This window comes from Ursus americanus, chromosome 10, assembly GCF_024610735.1.
Source record: "Ursus americanus isolate L20-20 chromosome 10, mUrsAme1.1.p, whole genome shotgun sequence".
NCBI classification, from domain to species: domain Eukaryota; kingdom Metazoa; phylum Chordata; class Mammalia; order Carnivora; family Ursidae; genus Ursus; species Ursus americanus.
In genome coordinates this window covers 78,621,309-78,640,909 of record NC_142136.1, presented here as the reverse complement: position 1 = coordinate 78,640,909, position 19,601 = coordinate 78,621,309, and the positions used below count along the sequence as shown (strand labels likewise).

At 48.4% G+C, this 19,601-nt stretch overlaps 1 protein-coding gene across 1 annotated transcript; it reads left to right on the top strand.

Annotated features, from left to right (window-relative positions):
* The first annotated feature begins 6,687 nt into the window (after window positions 1-6,687).
* LOC123791754 (serine protease 40-like) lies at window positions 6,688-15,133 on the top strand. Its single transcript, XM_045796718.1, has 5 exons — window positions 6,688-6,811; window positions 7,597-7,759; window positions 9,672-9,946; window positions 11,510-11,676; window positions 14,816-15,133. The coding sequence occupies exons 1-5, from the start codon at window positions 6,688-6,690 to the stop codon at window positions 15,131-15,133; spliced, it is 1,047 nt and encodes a 348-aa protein (XP_045652674.1).
* The last annotated feature ends 4,468 nt before the right edge of the window (window positions 15,134-19,601 follow it).

The window sequence follows — 19,601 nt, the reverse complement described above, 5'->3', positions numbered from 1 at the left end:
CCTCCTCCTCACCTTTCTCACATCTCTGTGATCACTACCACCTCATCAGCCTGTTTCTCCTATATTAAATAAAACTCTCCACTGGTTTCTCATTGCTCTAAAGACAAAGACTGAGATCTTTGTCGGAATACGTGAGACTGAGTACAGCCTACCCCTTGTCCCTCCTCCCCTCCCTCTTCAGTCTTTCTGCTCCAGCTCACTTGTCTCTTTTCTGTTCCTTAAAGAACACATGCCCTTGCTGCCTGGGAACACTGCTACCCTCTTTCCTTATCTGCAAGCTGTCAGTTTGAAGGACTCTTCTGGCAAATATTGCCTGACCCCTGGAATGGACCACAGCTACCTCCTTTATCCTCATATAGTGCCCTTATTTCTTTTATACTGTTTACCACAATTTGTCTTAGTGTTTCCTTGTGTGAGTCATGTCTAACGTTGTTATCAGAATCAGCTCCAAGAACCTGGTCCTGCTCACCAGCACACCCTCAGTGCCTGTCACAGAAAGGGATCATGTAAATGTCAGGCTGAGGCTTAAATGGCTTGTCCTTAAGGCCAGTGGCTTAGACAAGGAAAAGAGGTGGGGTAGAAATTCCAAGTGAGGGACTCAGTTTGAGCAGAGCTGGGACGGTGAAGGACCCAGCACTGCCAGCGCACTGCCTGTGAGCCACGCTGGCTGTGGCAGGACGGAGCAGTGGGGGGCATTTATACTGCAGAGCACAAGACAAACTTACCTTCTGTTAGGACAGAGCTGACATCCAGGTGGACAACGGGCTGGAGGAGGCCTGGAGGCAGTGAGGTTTCTTTGTGATGGACCACATGTCTAGAAGACGAATGATCCTCCTCCAAAGACAGGTCCTGAGTTGACCTTTCCATTGGGAGATATGCCTCTTCTCAAGAACTGTCCTGGAGATATTGGAGATCTCCATCATATTGACACCTTCAGAATTAGCAGATTTTGGGGTGCCCAGGTGGCGCAGTCGTTAAGCATCTGCCTTCGGCTCAGGGCGTGATCCCGGCATTCTGGGATCGAGCCCCACATCAGGCTCCTTCGCTGGGAGCCTGCTTCTTCCTCTTCCACTTCCCCTGCCTGTGTTCCCTCTCTCACTGGCTGTCTCTCTCTCTCTGTCAAATAAATAAATAAAATCTTAAAAAAAAAAGAATTAGCAGATTTTTAATTCATAATCAAAGAATATTGGAATGTCATTTGCATCTCCTGGGTAAGCCCAGATTTTTAAAATAATTAAATAATATATATGGATGAAAGATAAATTAAAATCCTGAGAGCTCCCGTAGCCCTTACTTCTCTCCCCATCTCCTGTGTTCAGTCGTTGGCGTGGCTCTCTACCACACTGAGCTCCTCGAGGGCAGGGCTGCAGCTTGTTTACCTCCAGGCCCCGGTCCCCCTTCCGATGGTTTTGCTGGCTCAGCACTCCTACCTGGTAAATCCTGGGATAATATGTAAATGGATGATAGCACCTGGAGCCTGGCGGGGGCAGCTGGGACAGGAAGACCACAGTGTCTGGTCTTCATTGCCCATATGCAAACCTGAGTGTCTCCTGCTCCTCAGGGCTGGCCCACAACTCACCTCCTACACATATTAGGGTTGTCCATCAGCCTCTCTGTAGTCAGAGGAACTTTTTATGCATGCACTCACTGAGGCAGTAAGTAAAGTTTATTTTATTGGATTTTAGCATACAGGGGACACATTTGAAAAGCCTCTAACTCTGCCTGTAGTTAAAGACCCCAATAGACCCCATAAAGCCTGGAAAATCATCCTCACTCTGTTCCAGCTGAAGAAGCCCGTGAACGCTCCTCCCTACATGGCAGCTACCCATCGCTCTCTCAGCCCAGTCCGTTCCCACCAAGTCCTCGGCCTGGCACGCTCCTCCATGGCGAGGCCCTTCAGCGTGCTCCCGCCTCCGCTCTAGAGGCTGCTCCTGCCCGTCTTCTGCAGACTCAGTCCTCTCCATCACATCACCCTGCTGCTTCCTGCCCACTTGGATCACACTTGGGAGTTAGTTTGTCCATTTATTTAATTCTGAAGGTTAATATACGACACTCCGTTCTTTTATCATCATTGTGAGTTATTTTAAATAGATTTAAAAATGCAGAGAGGAATTAACAAGTGCTCCTGGACCTACTATCCAAAATTAACAAATGTTCATGGTTTACCGTATTTGCTTCTGATAATTTTATATATCATTTTCCTATTACATATAGTAGATATATAAAATATTATATGTTTTATATGTGATATATACGTATATGGCATATAAATATAACAAAATATTTCACACATGTTTTACAGCCCCCTTTGTCACTATCCTCTGGCCTTTCCCCTTTCTTACTTACCCAGGGAGCAGCATCCAATCTGAATTTGGTCTATATTCCTCCTGCCCATGTGTTTGAACTTTCACTGCCAATATATGGTTCCCAAAGCATATATAGTATTGATATTCATGTTTGATATTGTACTGTGGTTTAATTCTGCTCTTGCATTTTTTACTCAACAATATACTTTGCAGGCCAGTGTTTTTCCCACACACATCTAGTTCATTCTATGGAAATGCCTTACAGCATTTCATTCTCTGACCACACCATCACACTTCACCCTTTATCTATTGATGGACATGTATAGTATTTCCAGTATTACAAGCAGAGCAGTCATGAGGAGTCTGTATGTACATATATGATGTTTCTCTAGAAGTACTACTGCTTGACCATGAGGAATCACACTATTCGACAAAATTTTCCTTTTGCAGGCAACATGTAGGTGGCATGGAGTACCCTTCATTTAGGAAATGGATAGTACCGCTGTGCACAGACTCACATCTGAGATCTGAGCACCTGCCATGAACTGAAGACATCCAGAGGTCACAGAGAGGGGAAAACATGCTCAGGGTGCTGGTGGATCACCCCCTTCCTGGTCCTGCCTTCTATGGCTGGGGAGGGAAGGCTATCCCAGGCCTCAGGTGCCATATCCCAGCTGCGAGTCCTCACTCCACAATGAGGCTGTGTCACACACACAAGAATGCAGCCTCTGCCTCGAGGGAGCTTGTAGTGCAGCAGGAGGGTGGGAAAGGGGGACAGCACACCCACAGGACAGAACTGAGGAAGACAATGTTTTTAAGACTCCCCACAAAGTGCCAAGGGAATTCCTAGAGAGAGTGAGCTTCCACTTGGTGGGGAAGGACACAAGGGGAGCCATTAGGGGGTCTGGGATGGTGCAGATGGTGGGGAGGTTGGAGGGACATGGATACACTGAAGCTAGGGATGGTGGAAAGAGTAGCTACCAGAGAATCAGTGTACCTAAGAGGATGGATGCCAGGGTTTTAGGTCCTAGGCCTGAAGGTAGAAGCTCGTTAAAGCAATCTCAAACAGTTTAATGCTGCCACCTTGTGGCAAGGCTCAGAGGCACTTACTACTGGAGGAAAGAGAAAGTGGAAAAACCTGACCGGGCATGAAAATGCTAGAAGGGAAGATGTTGTCCTGTCCCAGCACTTGTAGGTAGTCGCTGCAGTGGAACGTGTAGAGAGGCTGTGTGTAACTGTGCCCACGGCCATGGGTTCTAGAGGCTGCTAGCTGGGTTAGTTCTGGCACTGACCCTGCCTGCACGTCACTCTGCCTCTCCAGGATTCTGGGGTGATTCCAGGACTCATGTGTGAGCAGGAATGAGGACAGTCCCTTCCCCCAGGGGCTGTGTGACCTCACAGCGCCTGCTCCTCTGCATAGGTCCAGTCTGCCCCTGCTCATAGCGCACCCTGCACTTCTTCAGACCCGCCCAGCTCACTATGGTGGCAGCCCTATCCTAAGCCTATCTTCTGCATTCCCTTGGAAACAAAATGGAGTTGGGACAAGTGGAGAAAAGGTTAGGGTTCTGACTGACTAGAAGCAGGACATAGGTGGGCATCGGCAGACTGGGGTTGAATCCTGGCCCTGTGTTTCCTGTGTAATTGTTCGTTTTCCTCGGATTCAGTTTCCTCACCGGCAAACTGCCCATGTACTTAGTTGTGGACATAACATGTGGGCGGTGGGGAAGGCATGTATCACAGTGCCAGACATGTCCTCTCCTCCTCCGAGCACTTCAGAAGCAGCCCAGATGGTGAGCAGCAAGCTCCGGTACCTCATCCTCTCCAAAATCCCCCTCACCTCCCACATTCCCTGGAAACAGTTTTCCTGTGGCTTCCCATTGGGAGGCTGCCTTTGTCCTCAGACACACCTGCCTTGTGTGCCCTGGCTCCTGCCCAGTCGTCACTCCTAGCGCCTGCTACGCCTTCATTCCACCATTCCTGATACCTCCTTTGAAGCCAGGTCATAATGCTTTCCCGCCCTCCCCATTCTGTTCCATTCCTCCAGCTTCCCTTCAAAACTCTCAGTCTTGTCTTCTATGTCTCTGACTATATTAGTGTTTTTAGCATTTGTGGGGGGGGGCACGCAGGGGTGGAGGGCATATACATAACTTCTCGACGGGAAGCCAATTTAGAGAAGGAGTCATCTCAAAAATATGTGTGGATGTGGCTTTGTCTAATAGTGTGAAACCCAGTGAAATCCACACAAGAACCACAAGATTCCAGAGTTGATGTCAGCAGGAGTATGGAAGTCTGGTACTAACAGGGATCAGAGGAAGCATAAAATGAAAGTTGGACCCTCAGATGTCCACTATGAGGAAGCAAGCTGACAGAGCTATTCAGGTGCAAATTTTGTGCAACTGTGTGCTCCCTCCCCCCAAAAAGGACACGGTGAGTGTTCCCAATTATTATTTTCTTTGTGATTTTTACAGTGAGTCTCTGTTATTTCAGGTGAATTTAGAGCAGTATTTTAAAGCTCTTCTTTAAAATATAGTCATTGATATTGCAGCTATAATTCATGAAATTATCAATTAAGGACTACATGACTCATACAGAAAAATTTAGAACTTCATTCAGGTAAATCTCTAAAGCACTACAAATGTTCTTTTATAGATTTTGAATATTTCCTGTTAAGTTTAAGGAAATATTAAAGGACAAGGAAAAGTAAGGAAGAGGGAAAGAAAAACAAAACACTTCAGAGAGTATAAAAGAAGCAAGTATTAAAATTAAAAAAAAAATTTAAAAAGAAGGATGACCAAGAGTCCAAAGGGCAGCGCCAGGAGTCACAGAGAATTTTTTCCTAAGGCCTTGAGACCTTGCCCAGTAGGATATATAAACTTATGGATGGACAAGTAACTCCTTTTTACTTTCCATCTCTTCTCCCTCTTTGAATGGCAATGTCTGTGATTGTTTTCCTCGGCCTGTCCCACCGTTGTATGTTGAGAATGTTGAGTAGGTAGTTTCTTTAGTTTTCTAGATCCACAAATGGAAGAAGAACTGTGTTTAAGAACTACGTGTAATGCATTAAAGCTTGGAACTTCATCCTCACCTAACTTAGAGGATTTCAGCAATGAGATTTTAGACTTTGAGCTGATGAGATACCGATGTTTACAGTGAGATGAGGTTGGCTCACAGACTGGCCCCTGGACACGGAGGGCAAAGAGAGACTAGAGAGAGTCAGGCTGCTGCAGATTGGTAGCTGGTAGGTTTAATTCTCAAGGGAACTTCGGTATGAGGCTTGTCTTGGGGGATCACAAGATGACTGGATCCCTACACTGGCAGGCCATGATATTAAAGTTTATATAGAAGCCTTTGGGGGGGGGCGCCCGGGTGGCTCAGTAGGTTAAGCATCTGCCTTTGGCTCAGGTCATGATCTCAGGGTCCTGGGATCCAGCCCCATATCGGGCTCCTTGCTCCCTTTCCCTCTGCCTGCCATTCCCTGTGCTTGTGCACACACACTCTCTCTCTGTCAAATAAATAAGTTAAATCTTTAAAAAAGAAGAAGAAGAAGAAGAAGAAGCCTTTACTGGACTCGGTCACATATTTTGGTCCAGATGGTCTCAACAACACCTTACTCTCTCAAGGCTGTGTCCTTGGAGCAGCCCCCACTTGTTAGGCAGAGCATACATTCCAAGGCCAGGGAAGAGAATGTAGAGCCTCCAATTGCCTGAATCCAGCTGTAAGATCAACCTGTGGTCATGTCCTCTTAGTGACCTCCTTTAACAGACGAGACTGAATTTTGAGTTGATACAGTAATGGGATGAGACCCTTGGAATCGTTGGGATATAGTGAATGATTTTGCTTTGGGGAAGAACATGAGTGGTTAGCAGCCAGAGGCTGGACTCCCCATGCAACCCATACCCTTGAATAATGCCCTCCTGCTGAAATACACCCATGATTATGCCATGCTACTTTGCACAAGTGAGTTTAAGAAAGGGATATTATCGATAGCGGATCTGATCTAATTATGTAAATGGGGGGAGGGGCGGAAATGAGTGAATTGGATCTCGAAAGCCAGTTGGAAATATTTGGTGATATTATAGAAGTCCTTAGCCTCTGACCATTAATACATATTCCTGGGCATACACCATAACTGCCCTGATATCTCTGCCATCAAACTGGGGTCCCTGGGCAGAAGACCCTATGTGTCCTCTGCTTCCCCTATCAGCCTGGGGGCTCCGGGCTCAAGGCACGTTTGGTCCACTGCCTTCTCTGGCTACCCAAGGAGGCCGCAGGGCAGGCTGGGAGGGGGACACTCCCTACAGAGGAAGGCGGTTTCCCGGCGGCCCCCGCAGCCCCGTGCGGTGCAGTCCACTCATCTGGGAGGCGGACGTGGACTGGCCGGATGACAAGCGCCCAGGCTAAGGGCTCAGGCCCAGGCTGGCAGGGGGCCTGCGTGCTGGCCGCAGCACTGTTCTGGCTGCGCCCACCGCTGCTGCACGCTGAGCCCAACGGAAACACCACAGATGGTGAGTGAGTGGGCGTCAGGCTCGCCGACCTCTCAAGTGGCCCTCCCAAACCCCACCAGCCAGGAGGACCTCTACCTGACTAAGTGGGGCTCTAGAGTCTCAGGGTCCCTGGTAGGTCCCTCCTTGGGTCAGGGAGGGCCGAGTCCGAGGAGATCAGGGTCTTTCCCACTGGGTCTCAAACATCTTCAGTTCAAGGGCAGAGGTCTGGCACTGACCTGTCACTGTGGGCCCCCATACCCTCTTCATTTTAAGAATGAAGAAGGAGATGCAGTGCTTCAGAAGGAGAATTGTCAAGCAGAATGTGTCCCGTTTGCTCTCAGTTTCCCTAGAACATTAGGCTGAGGGGGGAGGGGTGCAACCACTTAATCATCAATAGCCCTGAGCAAACAGCATCCCTCAGTAAGTCCTCAGTTTTGGGGACTTCAAACAGTGGTGTGCTAGTTAAGTTAAATAAGGTCTGGGGAAGGCCTGGAGCAGCACCACCTCTGGGCCTGGACCTCTGCACCCCAGTGAGTGCCGATGTGTGTCTCTGCGGCTGCCTGCTTCCCTCCCCTTTGATGACTGCCCTCCCCGCTTCTTACCTAGACCCATAGACTGCTTCCTTAGCACGACCATCACCAGCAAAGCCAGATGGCCCTTTGTTACATGAGCCATGGGCCTTGGATGTCCCAGCTGGAAAGTGAGGAGGGTCCGTGGTGGTCCTGAGCCTGTTGATGCTGACATTTAGAGGCACCAAGACTGACATCCATAATAAAGGTGCTTCATGGGTAGGATTGTCTCCACAGTGTGTGGGAAACCAGCAGTAAGTGGGAAGATCTTTGGTGGCCAGAATGCGCCTGACCAACGGTGGCCATGGCAGGCCAGCCTGCTCTATCTTGGCAAGCACATCTGCGGAGCTGCCCTCATAGATGCCTACTGGGTGATCTCAGCTGCCCACTGCTTCCAAAAGTACGTGTTCCCAATGGGCCCAGCTGCTGGGGTGGGATTGGGGAGGGAGCACAAGATGGGCAGAACAGAAGGGGTTGAGTGTGTCCCAGCCCTTTTTCCCTAGGGAAGGGCTGTTGCCCCTGCCTTTGACCCAGCAGTCCCCTCTACTTGGAATGCCATCCCTACTTACCATCTGATTCCAGTCTCCTGACAATCTGAGTTCGCATCTCCCAGGACAAAGGCCATTTAGCTCATGTCTCCCTCTGGGGATATCCCCATCTGTCCCCCTCCTCACTTTGGTAATACGTACCAAGATGGTATAGTTATCTCAGCTACATGTACATTACTTGTAAATAGCTGAATGGAAATCAGCTCTAACTGTGATTATCAGTAAATACTGGAAAACAGACTTTAGTTCCAAAAGAATTGCCTCCAGCCCACTCTGTCTTCCTTAAACTTTAGGATTCTAAGTCCTGTTCTCACTCACAGTAGACTCTGGTTTCTGCATCTTGCCCAGCTCTAGACAGCCCAACAAGATCTCAGTGGGTTTCAGTTTCCTCTTCTGCAAATGGTAGTGGATGTGTTGTCCCTGGCTGAACATATGGCACAGGCTTTAGGCTTTAAGTCACAACAGTAGTTCCAGGGCCTGCACTTCCCAGGACTGGGGGAGCATCAGTCAGGGCCTGGACAAAATGACAATTATTTTGTACTCTTTCAGTCAGGCTGTTCAAAGTCATCATGAGCACAACTGCAGAGACTTTCCTAGGTCCTAACCACCAGCACATTCTAGCACATTTCTCTCTGGAGGCATCCCAGGACACAGCCAGTTTAACCAGCACGCAGAAATTCCTGCCACTGCTGTAGAACTATGTATCTAAGAGATCCTGTGGTCAGTATTGTCCCTATAGGCCAGAGGGAGGCAAATAGTCTCTGTCCTGGGAGACTGAATGCAGTCAGGAGAATGGGCTGAACTTACTCTGTGCCCAGAGGGAGTGGAGAGAACATCACACTCCAAGTCAGAGGAGGTCAGAGCCATTGGCTGCAACTGGTTTTGAGACCCCACCTGGGTTCTATTTGTTTATTTAGCACCCATCGGTGCCAGGTCCCATAGGAGGCTCACTGTGGAGGATGTGGAGATGCAGACCTTAAAGCTTCTCATACTATCAGGGAAGGGAGACATAAACCCAACTACTGCGATGCAGGATGGAGAGGCCAGAATATGCAAGAGGATGGATTTTGAGCCAGTGTCAAGGGAGATGCCATGAGTCCCATCAGAAGAGGGGCTTGGAGCTATCAAGGCCTTGTGGGAGAAGAGCACAGGCATGTGGAATTTGGCCAAGTAGCAGTACAAGCAGGCCATTTGTATTGGAAAGTTGCTCATGTTCCAGAAACAAAGAGAAGTTCAGTTATATGCGTTCCCCTATTTGCTCCATACAGACTCACTGAGTGCCTGTGTCCAGATGGGGACCAGCCTTGGAGAAGTATGTGTGTGTGAAGACTGGGAAGAGGGAATGGATCATTCTGGGCTGGGAAATGGGGTCTTTGAGAACTACTTCAAGCAATGGGACATTCCAAGGGTTCTGGTCAGAGCTGGGAACAAGCCAAGGCTTATCTCCTCTAAAATGAAGGGGCATAGTGTGATGTGTTCCGCTGTTTCTTTCCAGCACTGAGACACTCTGCTCCTTTGATTTGGGGGCATATTGGGGAGGCCATCAGACACTTTCAAAGGACTGATGTCCTGAAGCTATAGACAGGCATCTAAACCAACTGACAAGAATATTAGGAAGGGAGAAGAGAGCAACCTCTGGAATAATGGTTGTGTTTGGTTGCTTAAGACAGTGGGGGAAGTTGGGGGTAAACAGTCAGGTGAGGGTGCGAGGGTGCTGGCCCAGCACACAGAGGAGACAGGTGATTATGCAGCCTCTCATGACAGGTCCCATGAACCATCTGACTACCGGATCCTGCTCGGGTACCATCAGCTCCAGCATCCCACTGAGCATAGCCAGCAGATGACAGTGTATCGACTCATTGTTCATGATGAATTTAACAAGCGCTACTTCATGGGCAGTGACATTGCCCTGTTGCAACTGCATCTGCCTGTGAACTTCACTTCCCACATTCTCCCTGCCTGCCTCCCAGGGCCGACCACGAAGCTGCCCCCTCACAGCAGCTGCTGGGTAACTGGCTGGGGGATGGTCACCGAGGATGGTGAGTAGGGGTAGGGCAGGCAGGGAGGGCAAGGGCCAAGGAGGAGGGGGGTGCGATGCCCATTGTAGGGCCCTTCCAGCCCTGATACCTTGTCCATCTCAAGTTTTAAGTTTCCTTCTGCCGATGGATCAAAAAGTCTGAGCATCTCTAACTTTTGGAATCAGGAACTTGGACTCCTTGACTCCAAACCATTCAGGATTCCTCCCTGACTCCCAAGTCCTGCTTAGGACCATGTCAGGCCCCTCCAAGTCTTCACCAAACACCTCTTGGGCTTCCCCTGCCATGGAAGGTACTTGGGGCAGCAGTGAGGAAGTAAAAGCAGGCTAGCTTGCTGCCTGGGAGGCAAAGTTGGGGTGTTTATGGCTTAAGAACATTTTCCTCTGTGACTCTCACTTCCCCTCATCCATTAACTCAAGTAAAACTGCCCGTTTTGCCAGCTTGAGGGGCTTGTCTATTTTTAGGCTGAGACAAGAGAAATGGTGGGCCTTTTTACACAATGGTGAATACTTTTGACTTAGGAAAATATAATGTTGAGTGAAGAAACTAGAATGTCAATTTGTCATGATTTGTAGGGAGGGTCATAGTTCTGCCATGATCTGGCAGAGTATTTCACTGGAGGCATTTGGGGCAAGACTTGTTTTGCTGTGCTCCTGGCCACTACATGTCAGTCTCAGTCTCATCATGAGAACAGCCAACTCTCCAGTATTTCCAGAGACACCCTCCTGGGATGGACTATTGCTCATTAAGAACCACCAGCAGAGCAAGGTGGATTCTGCAAGACAGGTAGGACGGTAGGAGTTGCGACATGAGGGGAAGTCACAGGCTAGAGCAGGAGAGAAGGAGCAGACAGAGCCTGCAGCTCTCCTTCCTCCATGCCCTCCCCTGACCATAGCTGCTGGGCCTGGCCTGCCCTGAGGATATATGACAGCTACACATGGCAAGCACTCCTCAGGAGGGAGCTGTCACTGTGACACTGTGCTGCCACATGCAAACACCAGTCAGATCTGTGAGCAATGTGTGGAAATAGAATCCACATGGGAAGCATCCACAGACCAGTTGCTCCTTGAGGCCGGGCCATGTCTTACTGGTCTTATTACCTCACCCCACCTGGCATCTAGTAGGCACATCAAGCCCAGACTCCCAGCTTCCACCCTCTGTGCTTCTACTTCTCGCTCTGCATAGCTGCCACATTAATTGTTTTCAAAACAGAAGGAGACCCTTCAGTGGTTTCCCAGTGTGCTTAGAATGAAATCTGAACTCCACGTCCTGGGAAAGAGGCCCTGCTTGCTCTGGACCCTGCTATGTCCTTGCCTCGTCTTTTTCAACCCCCACTCCCACCCCACTGCAGCCACATAGACCTCTCTCCTGGCCCTTCCCACTTTCACTCTCTTGTCTGTCCTGAAAGTCTTGTCCCCTCATCTTTGCAATCCTCTGAGAGACTTCCCAATTCTGTCAGCTAGAACTGGCAGCATGTCCATTAGCAGGCAGATTGGAGAGGGAACTAGCCTCCTTCCCAGGCTCCACCCCACATCTGACCTCTCCCCTACCCCTAACCCCCTGCAGATTTCCTGGCTTCACCATTCCAGCTGCAGGAAGGAGAGGTTGGCATTATTGACAGTGAGGTCTGTAAAATGTATTTCCAATCGCCAGAATCCAGCGGCAGCGAATATTCTATACATGAGGATATGTTTTGTGCTGGGGACCTCATGACAGGAAAGTCCATCTGCCGAGTAAGTGAGATTGGCTTTGTTTATGCAGTGGGAACTCAGGCTGCCTCTCTTCTCCGGTGGTGTCTGTCCCCATGTGTCTTCTCTGAACCCTGTCCTAGCCCCTGACTTCTTCCTCCTAAGCCTACCCCAGTCTGAAGTGTCAGAGCTGAAGGTCAGAAGCCCCCAAAGAGTACTTCTTCATACCATACATGTCTTCTTAAAAAAACATTGTTGAAGTATAGTGTACATAGAAAAGGGCATAATTTACAAATGCGCTGTTTGATATATTTTAGAAATTAGCACACTCCTGTAACAGGCACCCTAAGAGTCCTCCTCATACCACCTTCCTGTCACTAACTCCCTGAGAGTAGCTCTGGCTTCTGAAGCACTGTGGATTAGTGTTGAGACTTACATACATGGAATTATACAGGATGCATTTTCATCTGGTCTCTTCCAGGCAATATTATGTTTGCAAGATTTATCTATCTTAAGTGTAGTTTACATTGTTCGTTTACTGCTATATGGTAAACCACTGTGTGAATATACTATCATGTTATCTATCCATTCTAGTCTTGGTGGCATTTGGATAGTTTCCACTTGAGACCATTACAGATAGATTTGCTATGAACATCCTAGCGCATATGTTTTAGTGCACATTGGTTCATATTTGAGTTGGGTATAACTCTGGGAGTAGAATAACTGTGCCATAAAGTATGCAGTTTCATTGCTCATACATACGGAGAGCAGCTTTCTTTTTTTTCTGTTTTTTTAAGATTTTATTTATTTGACAGAGAGAGACACAGCAAAAGAGGGAACACAAGCAGGGGGAGTGGGAGAGGAAGAAGCAGGCTTTCCCACCGAGCAGGGAGCCTGACGTGGGGCTCGATCCCAGGACCCCGGGATCATGACCTGAGCCGAAGGCAGATGCTTAACGACTGAGCCACACAGGCGCCCCTGGAGAGCAGCTTTCTAACCTGCTTGGTACCAATTTGCACCCCCACCAGCAGTGGCTGAGAGTTGTCATTGCTTCATGTTGTCTCCAGTACTGCATGTTGCCTGCCATTTTCAATTTAACGATTGCATGTGATTTTCAATTTTATTTCTCTGGAGATAGCACTTTTTCAGATGTACATTGCCTCTTTTAAAGAATATCTATTCAAGTTTTTTGCCATTATTTCTAAGGGGTTGTGTGCCTTTCTTACTGAGTTGTAGGACATGAGTATATTATTGGATATAGGTGTTAAGAATGTCTTCTACTCTGTGGAATCCTTCTGTTTTATGGTGGGAAAACTGAGACACAGAGAGGAAAGTGGGTAGCCCAAGGTGAGGTAGCATGATAGTCAAACCTAGAAAACCGATGCCCTCCTCTGGAGCTCTGCGCCCCCCCCATGGGCTTCCTCCTATAGTGCCCCTCCCTCTCCTGTTCCTTCTTGCTAGCTCGTTGTCTCTCTCCTTGGCCATCTCCCACCAGCTCAGAAACATACTGTTATGATTCTCATCTTCAAACACCCTACACGTACCTTTTCCCCTCCTCCAAAGGGAGGAGAGATTCTCCTCTTGCCCTGATTCTCAGCCTGCCTTCCCAGCAGGGCTTACCCCAAGGGTGTCTGCACATGCCCTCTCCTGCCTGCTCCCTTCTCTTTCTTGCCTCAGCCCATTCCATCAGACTTTTGTGCTTGCCTTTTCTCCACAGTGCTCCCATCAAGATAGCCAGATGCCTAGGTCTCACCTCTGACTTCCTCCCACCTGGTGCTCAGCCATGCACCTGCAACATCTCCCATCACACTCAGAGGGCAGCCCCTCCTCTGTCTCCTGCTCTCTTTGACCTCTTTCTGAACTCCGTGCACCAAGGACTCACCACTCAGCCCTATCCTGCTTTTCTTGCCTTGCTCCATTTTTACCTTAGATGGAGGGAAAGGGTCAAATAGGACAAATCCTGTGCCTTACCATTGCTTTCCTGTCTTTGTCATACTCTTTCTGCTCGCAGTAATGTCCTGACTGGGCTCCCTGTGCTGATTTCTGCCCTGCCACTGGCTGTGCTTCACCCAGCCCCAGGACATCCTAGTATCCTTCTAGAATCTGGACCAGGTCACATTACTTCCCTGCTGAGTGTCCTTCTATGTCCCTTCACCCCTGTCCTCCCAGCTGATAAGGGCTGCAGCCTGGCCCTGCCGCTCCTTGGCCTCATCTGTTCCAAGCAGGCTGCCTACCTGTGCCTGCATCTTCCAGGTCAAGCCTTGTTCATCCCTCCTATCTTAGCTCAGAGGCTTTCTGATGGCCCAGGCAGAGCCACCCTTCTTGGCACTCATCTCACCCTGGGCACCTCTGTTCCACATCTTGCATCTGCAAATGTGTGTGATCTACTGTCTATGTTCATTGTCCATGTCACATCAATGTCTCCTGCACACAGAGGGGGCTCAGTCATGTTTATTCAACAGAAGGCTGGAAGGATGCTGTGTTTCCTTGGTCCCTACTTCTTAGACCATGAGATGGAAGCATTACGCCCCAAAGCAGCAGGTGCCTTTCTGCCTTGAAGTCCTGAGCTCCAAGTCCCCAGCATTCTTCTGGGACCCCTTGGGCTCCCTGCCATTCTGAATACCTGCCACTCTGGACTCAGGCATCACTTTTTTTTCCCTCTGACACATCCAACTGTTTGCATTTTCTAAAGAACCTAAACAAAGAAATGGAGGTAAAGTAGACACCTTAATAAGTCCAAAGACAAAGGCTCAGGTGGGATGTAGTATGGGGCTGAGGATTCAGCCAGAGGCCTGCAGGCCCCATGGGACATCAGGTGGTACCTTCTCTCACATAGAGCTAAGAGCACAAAGGGCTGGCATCCAACACTTGGAGCCCCCTGTACATTCTCATAGGTCTGTGACTTCCAGCCTAGAGGGCTGCTCAGGACACCTCCAGGGCTTTGTGAAGTGAGCTCCAGAACATACCCTTGAGATTTTGATTGAAGAGGTCTGGAGTGGGACCCTGTGTCTGGACTTCCCAAATCCTTCAGGTGATTCTGATGAGAACCCCTCACAGCCCACTTGACATGAGGCTTCCCAAATTCTACTCTGGTGGAGGACAAGGGCACCTTCTTCACACTGCCTAAATCATATGTGTCCCCCTCTATCTTGGTTCCCACAACTCATGCTGCCTTTTTCCTCAGGGAGATTCTGGGGGCCCCCTGGTCTGCAAGCTGAACAGTAGTACTTGGTTTCTGATGGGGCTGTCTAGCTGGAGTCTGGCCTGCCACTACCCCATAAGCCCCAGCGTCTTCACCAGGCTCACCTACTTCTCCAACTGGATTAGTGAGAAGCGGAGCACCTCGCCCAATCCCGATCCTTCTTTTGCTCCTCCTCAGGAAAAACCTCCTATTTTGAGTGACTTCACTTCTCTGGGCATGGTCCACAAGCCCAGCACCTGCATAACCCTTGTGTCCTCACAGACCTTCCTCCTGCTGCTGATTTCCCTAAGGACTCTGTGACAGACCCCATGGTGCCCCTCCTGCCCCCCCCCCCACAAGCTTGTCTGCGTTAGTGCCCACAGGCTCTGCATTCTTCTTAATTGTGTCCATCTCTGAGCTCTCTTGTCCATCTGAGGCCTGCTCCAGGCCTGACCAAATAAAAATAATTAAAGAAGCTTCCTGCTCCTGTTTCGGACCTGCTGAGCTACCTTCCACCCCCACGCTACTGTCCTTCAAGCTCCTCAGCACAGGAAGACCTCCCTCCTCCCTGGCTTAGGGTGGGGAAGGGCCGGGACACTAAGGGGTTTGCTGACCATCCAGAGCTGAGCCACTAGCCTTGGGGAGTCTTCCAGAAGAACTATCATGGCTTAGGGGCCAGGGTCTCACCCCGTGTAGGAAGTAGCATGCCCTAGGTCCCACAGAGAACTAATGGCCTGTGCAATGGGGGTGGGTTCTCCTAGAGGTGGATAATTTGCCAGGAGTTGGGCATGAAGGATATTCCAGGCCCACAGGTCACATAGGCTCTGTTGGAAAGACTCTATATGAAGTAGACTGTGAAAGTCTAAATTCTCAAGTAAGCTGCCCTCAGTGCTCCACTCTAACCCTGAGAGGTTAGCTGTCAGTCTAAGTCTCCTTGTACCCACAGCTCTGTCTTTCCCCAGTCTCTCAAGGCCCAGCCCACCATCTCCTAGGGACTTGACATAGCTTGTGCTTTGGCTGATCCTGGACCTGCTGGGCCAGCACTGAGCTCAAAGCCATGTCCTGAGCTGCCCCCTACGAACATGTCTGGGTCACAGAAACTTATTAACTAGTTAGCAGAATGCTCAGAAGGGTCTCACAACCACAGGCCCCCAACCTGAATACTTGCTGATCAGGGAGTAGCCCCTAACCATTGCATGCCCGCTGCATCCAAAGTGCCAGCAGGTGTTCTGTGCAAAATCTTTCCACTCTTGTCCCTCAAACAGCCTAGTCTCTCACCAGCAGGTGGGAACAGGTCAAGTCACATGCACATGGTCACCAGTATCTTGCTGGTTTTAAGCCCTCTGCTACTCATGCAGAGGTTTCCTTCCCAGCTCAGCAGGATCTGAAAGTGAGCACAAACACCATTCCCTCATGTTAGTAGACTCCACTATGAGGTTCCATGTCTGGGTTGCTGGGCCCTGATGTGGGGGTCAGCACTTGGTTCAGATTTGGAGCACTAGCTACCTGCTTGCTGCCCCTGGAACTGCCACTTTCCTCAACTCATGGTGACTGTATTGGGCTTCTCTCAAACAGAGACTCCTGTTTCATCCGTCAATAGCTATGTTTCTGTGTGAAGCATGGAATGGTGTGACTGCTTGCTCCTCCATGAAGTGTCTTGGCCCCAACTCATAGATGCAAATTCATTTCCAGTCCACTCTGCGGATCTGCTACACCACAGCTCTCCCACAGCCTGCTTCCCTGTTACCCACAGCCAGCTTCAACACTCAGTGTTATTATCCAGGGTTGATCTCTTTTTATAGATCCGGGCCTGAGACTTAGCACGGTCAAGCAACTTGTCTGAGGTCATGGGAACAGTAAAGAGTGGAACAGAAATTCCAACCCAGATCTCTTCAAGGAGCTCAGAGATATTCCCTCTAATGCAGGCCATTCTCAGGCACCTCAAGGCCCTGTGTGACTTCCTTTCTCAGGATCCCTGTGAGAAGTATGATAAGAAGCTTGGGCTGACCATCCCAAATGTGGCCCTGGTCAATGGCAAGAAAAGATGCCAAGTAACAAGACTGATGTCAGGGTGCAGAGCAGGTTTGCAGGGTCAGTGAGTCTGCAGCTGGGGGACAGGCTGAGAGTGCCACTGCAGTAGGTTTCACCAGGCCTGCCTTTAGGAGCTCTCAAAGGGCTGCTGGCTCACATCCCCAAAGAAACCGTGGGTGAGCAGGGGAGGTAAGAAGAAAATGTGGAATCAATGAGAAAACTTGGAAAAATAAAAGGTGATCCTGAAGTGGCTTGTAGCTGGGGGAAGAGGGTAGGGCGATGAGAGAATGGGCTTGAAGAAGGCTTTTTTCGTGTTCTGCTCTTTACCTATCCTATACCCTGTGACAAATGCTGCCTAATATTTCTCAGGTGCCAGTGTGTTGCAGGGTGGCCATGTCAACTAGTGTGTAGGTCCAGACAGCTAGCTTGAGTACACGCCCTCCATGCCTCTACTTCTGTGCCCCCCCCCCCACTTCGCAGGGGGAGCACTACCCGGGGAGACTTAGTCCTTCCATTGTAATTTCTTCTAAGGACTTTAAAATTGAAACCCTGGTTGTAGGAGTTGCCTGGCAGGTGGCAGTATGAAGGAGAGGCTAAGAGTGGCTTTTTGATGTCTGGGGTCACCCTCCCTTCCCCTTGAATTCGTCAGGACTTCTGTCTTTCTCCAGTGCAGAGTACCCAACAGTGACAGAGTTAGCTGCTAACCCATGGGGAATATGAGAACACATGTGAAAATAACTGTACATCTCTGAATTATGGTTGCCACATAAGAAATACAACAGATTGAAGATTACATATTATTTGAAATAGAATTATTGGAAAAGACAGACTCCAGAAAATTAATAAACACAATAAATATCCTTCTGAATTTAGGAAAATATCATTAGCAATAAGACCCAAGACAACCACAGGAAAGAACCTAGTCAAAATATTGCATATGAAAAAATATAATGGTTGAATTAGAGGGCACAGTAGATTGGATAAATAACAGGATAAACACAGATCAAGGAGGCGTGCAATTGCTACTTTCTGTGGATATTTTGAACTATGGACTCTGGAGTTGGCAGACTTATGGTAGGATAATTTGTGGAGATTCTTTACCAAGGAACTAATTGCCAAGGTGTGGTTGGGGTATATGGAGAAGCGGAGGCTGGTGCAGGAGCCTGGCATAAGGAGCAGCAACAGAGCTTTTGTTAGACACACACCCTGCCCTTTTCACCCCCCACCCCCAGCACTGTCCCCACCACTGCCAGCCTTTAGGGACAGGAGAGGGAGAATTAGAGCAGGGACCAGCAGCTGAGGGATACAACTAAGTGTGGAAACCTCACAAATAGGGTTTTCATGGAAATAAACCATGTGACCACTTTAGTCCCTTCCTCAGATCTTTAGCTGAGGCTCCCCACTGGCTGAACCCATGCAGCCAGAGAGCACAGGAGCCTGTCAGGCCTTTCTACTTCCCTCTTCCACCCCACAGAAGGGGTGGGATGGGTTTGCCTTGAGGGACCGACAGGAGGTAACTGCTATAGGGGGTCTAGATCACTAGATCCCACTCTAATGCTTAAAAAAAGAAATTAAAAGTTTTCATTAATTAATTAAGAAAATCTTCATGGGACACCTGGCTGGCTCAGTCAGTGGAGTATAAAACACTTTTTTAAACATTTTTTTAACTTAAATTAAATTAATGAACATATAATGTATTATTGGTTTTAGTATTGGTAGAGAACTGTGATTCATCAGTCTTGTATATTACTCACTGCTCATAACATCACATGCACTCCTTAATGTCCATCACCAGTTACTTCATCCCTTCATACCCCTCCCCTCCAGTAACTGTCAGTTAGTTTCCTATGATTAAGAGACTATTATGGTTTGTCTCTCTCTCTGGTTTCATCTTATTTATGTTTTCCTCTTTCCCCATAATCCTCCATTTTGTTTCTTAAATTCCACATATCAGTGAGATCATATGATACTTGTCTTTCTCTGACTGACTTATTTCACTTAGCATAATACCCTCTAGTTCCATCCATGTCATTGCAAATGGCAAGATTTCAATTTTTTGAAGGCTGCGTAATATTCCATTGTATGTGTATATATAGACACACACACACACACACACACACACACACACACACACACGTATCTATATACCACAATGTCATTATCCATTCATCTGCTGATGGACATCCAGACTCTTTCCATAGTTTGGCTATCGTGGATATTGTTGTTATAAACAGTGGGGTTCAGGTGCCCCTTCAGATCACTCATTTTTATCTGCTGTAAATATCCAGTAGCGGAATTGCTGGGCTCTATTTTCAACTTTTTGAGGGACCTCCACACTGTTTTCCAGAGTGGCTGCACCAGCTTGCATTCCTACCAACAGTGTAAGAGCATTCCCCTTTCTCCACATCCTCGGCAACATCTGTCATTTCCTGTCTTGTTAATTTTAGCCATTCTGACTGGTGTGAGGTGGTATCTCTCTGTGGTTTTGATTTGTATTTCTCTGATGCCGAGTGATGTTGAGCATTTTTTCATGTGTCTATTGGTCATTTGTATGTCTTCTTGGGAGAAATGTCTGTTCATGTCTTCAGCCCATTTCTTGATTGGATTATTTTTTCTTTGGGTGTTGAGTTTGATAAGTTCTTTATAGATTTTGGATACTAGCCCTTTATCTGATAAGGCATTTGTAAATATCTTCTCCCATTCTGTCAATTGTCTTTTGGTTTTGTCAACTGTTTCCTTTGCTCTGTAAAAGATTTTT

What these genes read in the sequence shown, in the direction of transcription:
- LOC123791754 (XM_045796718.1), top strand. Translation starts at nt 6,688, where the DNA reads ATGACAAGCGCCCAGGCTAAGGGCTCAGGCCCAGGCTGGCAGGGGGCC. An exon ending in GCTGCCCACTGCTTCCAAAA is followed by an intron (nt 7,760 to 9,671) that starts GTACGTGTTCCC and finishes CTCTCATGACAG; the next exon opens with GTCCCATGAACCATCTGACT. An exon ending in GGGGATGGTCACCGAGGATG is followed by an intron (nt 9,947 to 11,509) that starts GTGAGTAGGGGT and finishes AACCCCCTGCAG; the next exon opens with ATTTCCTGGCTTCACCATTC.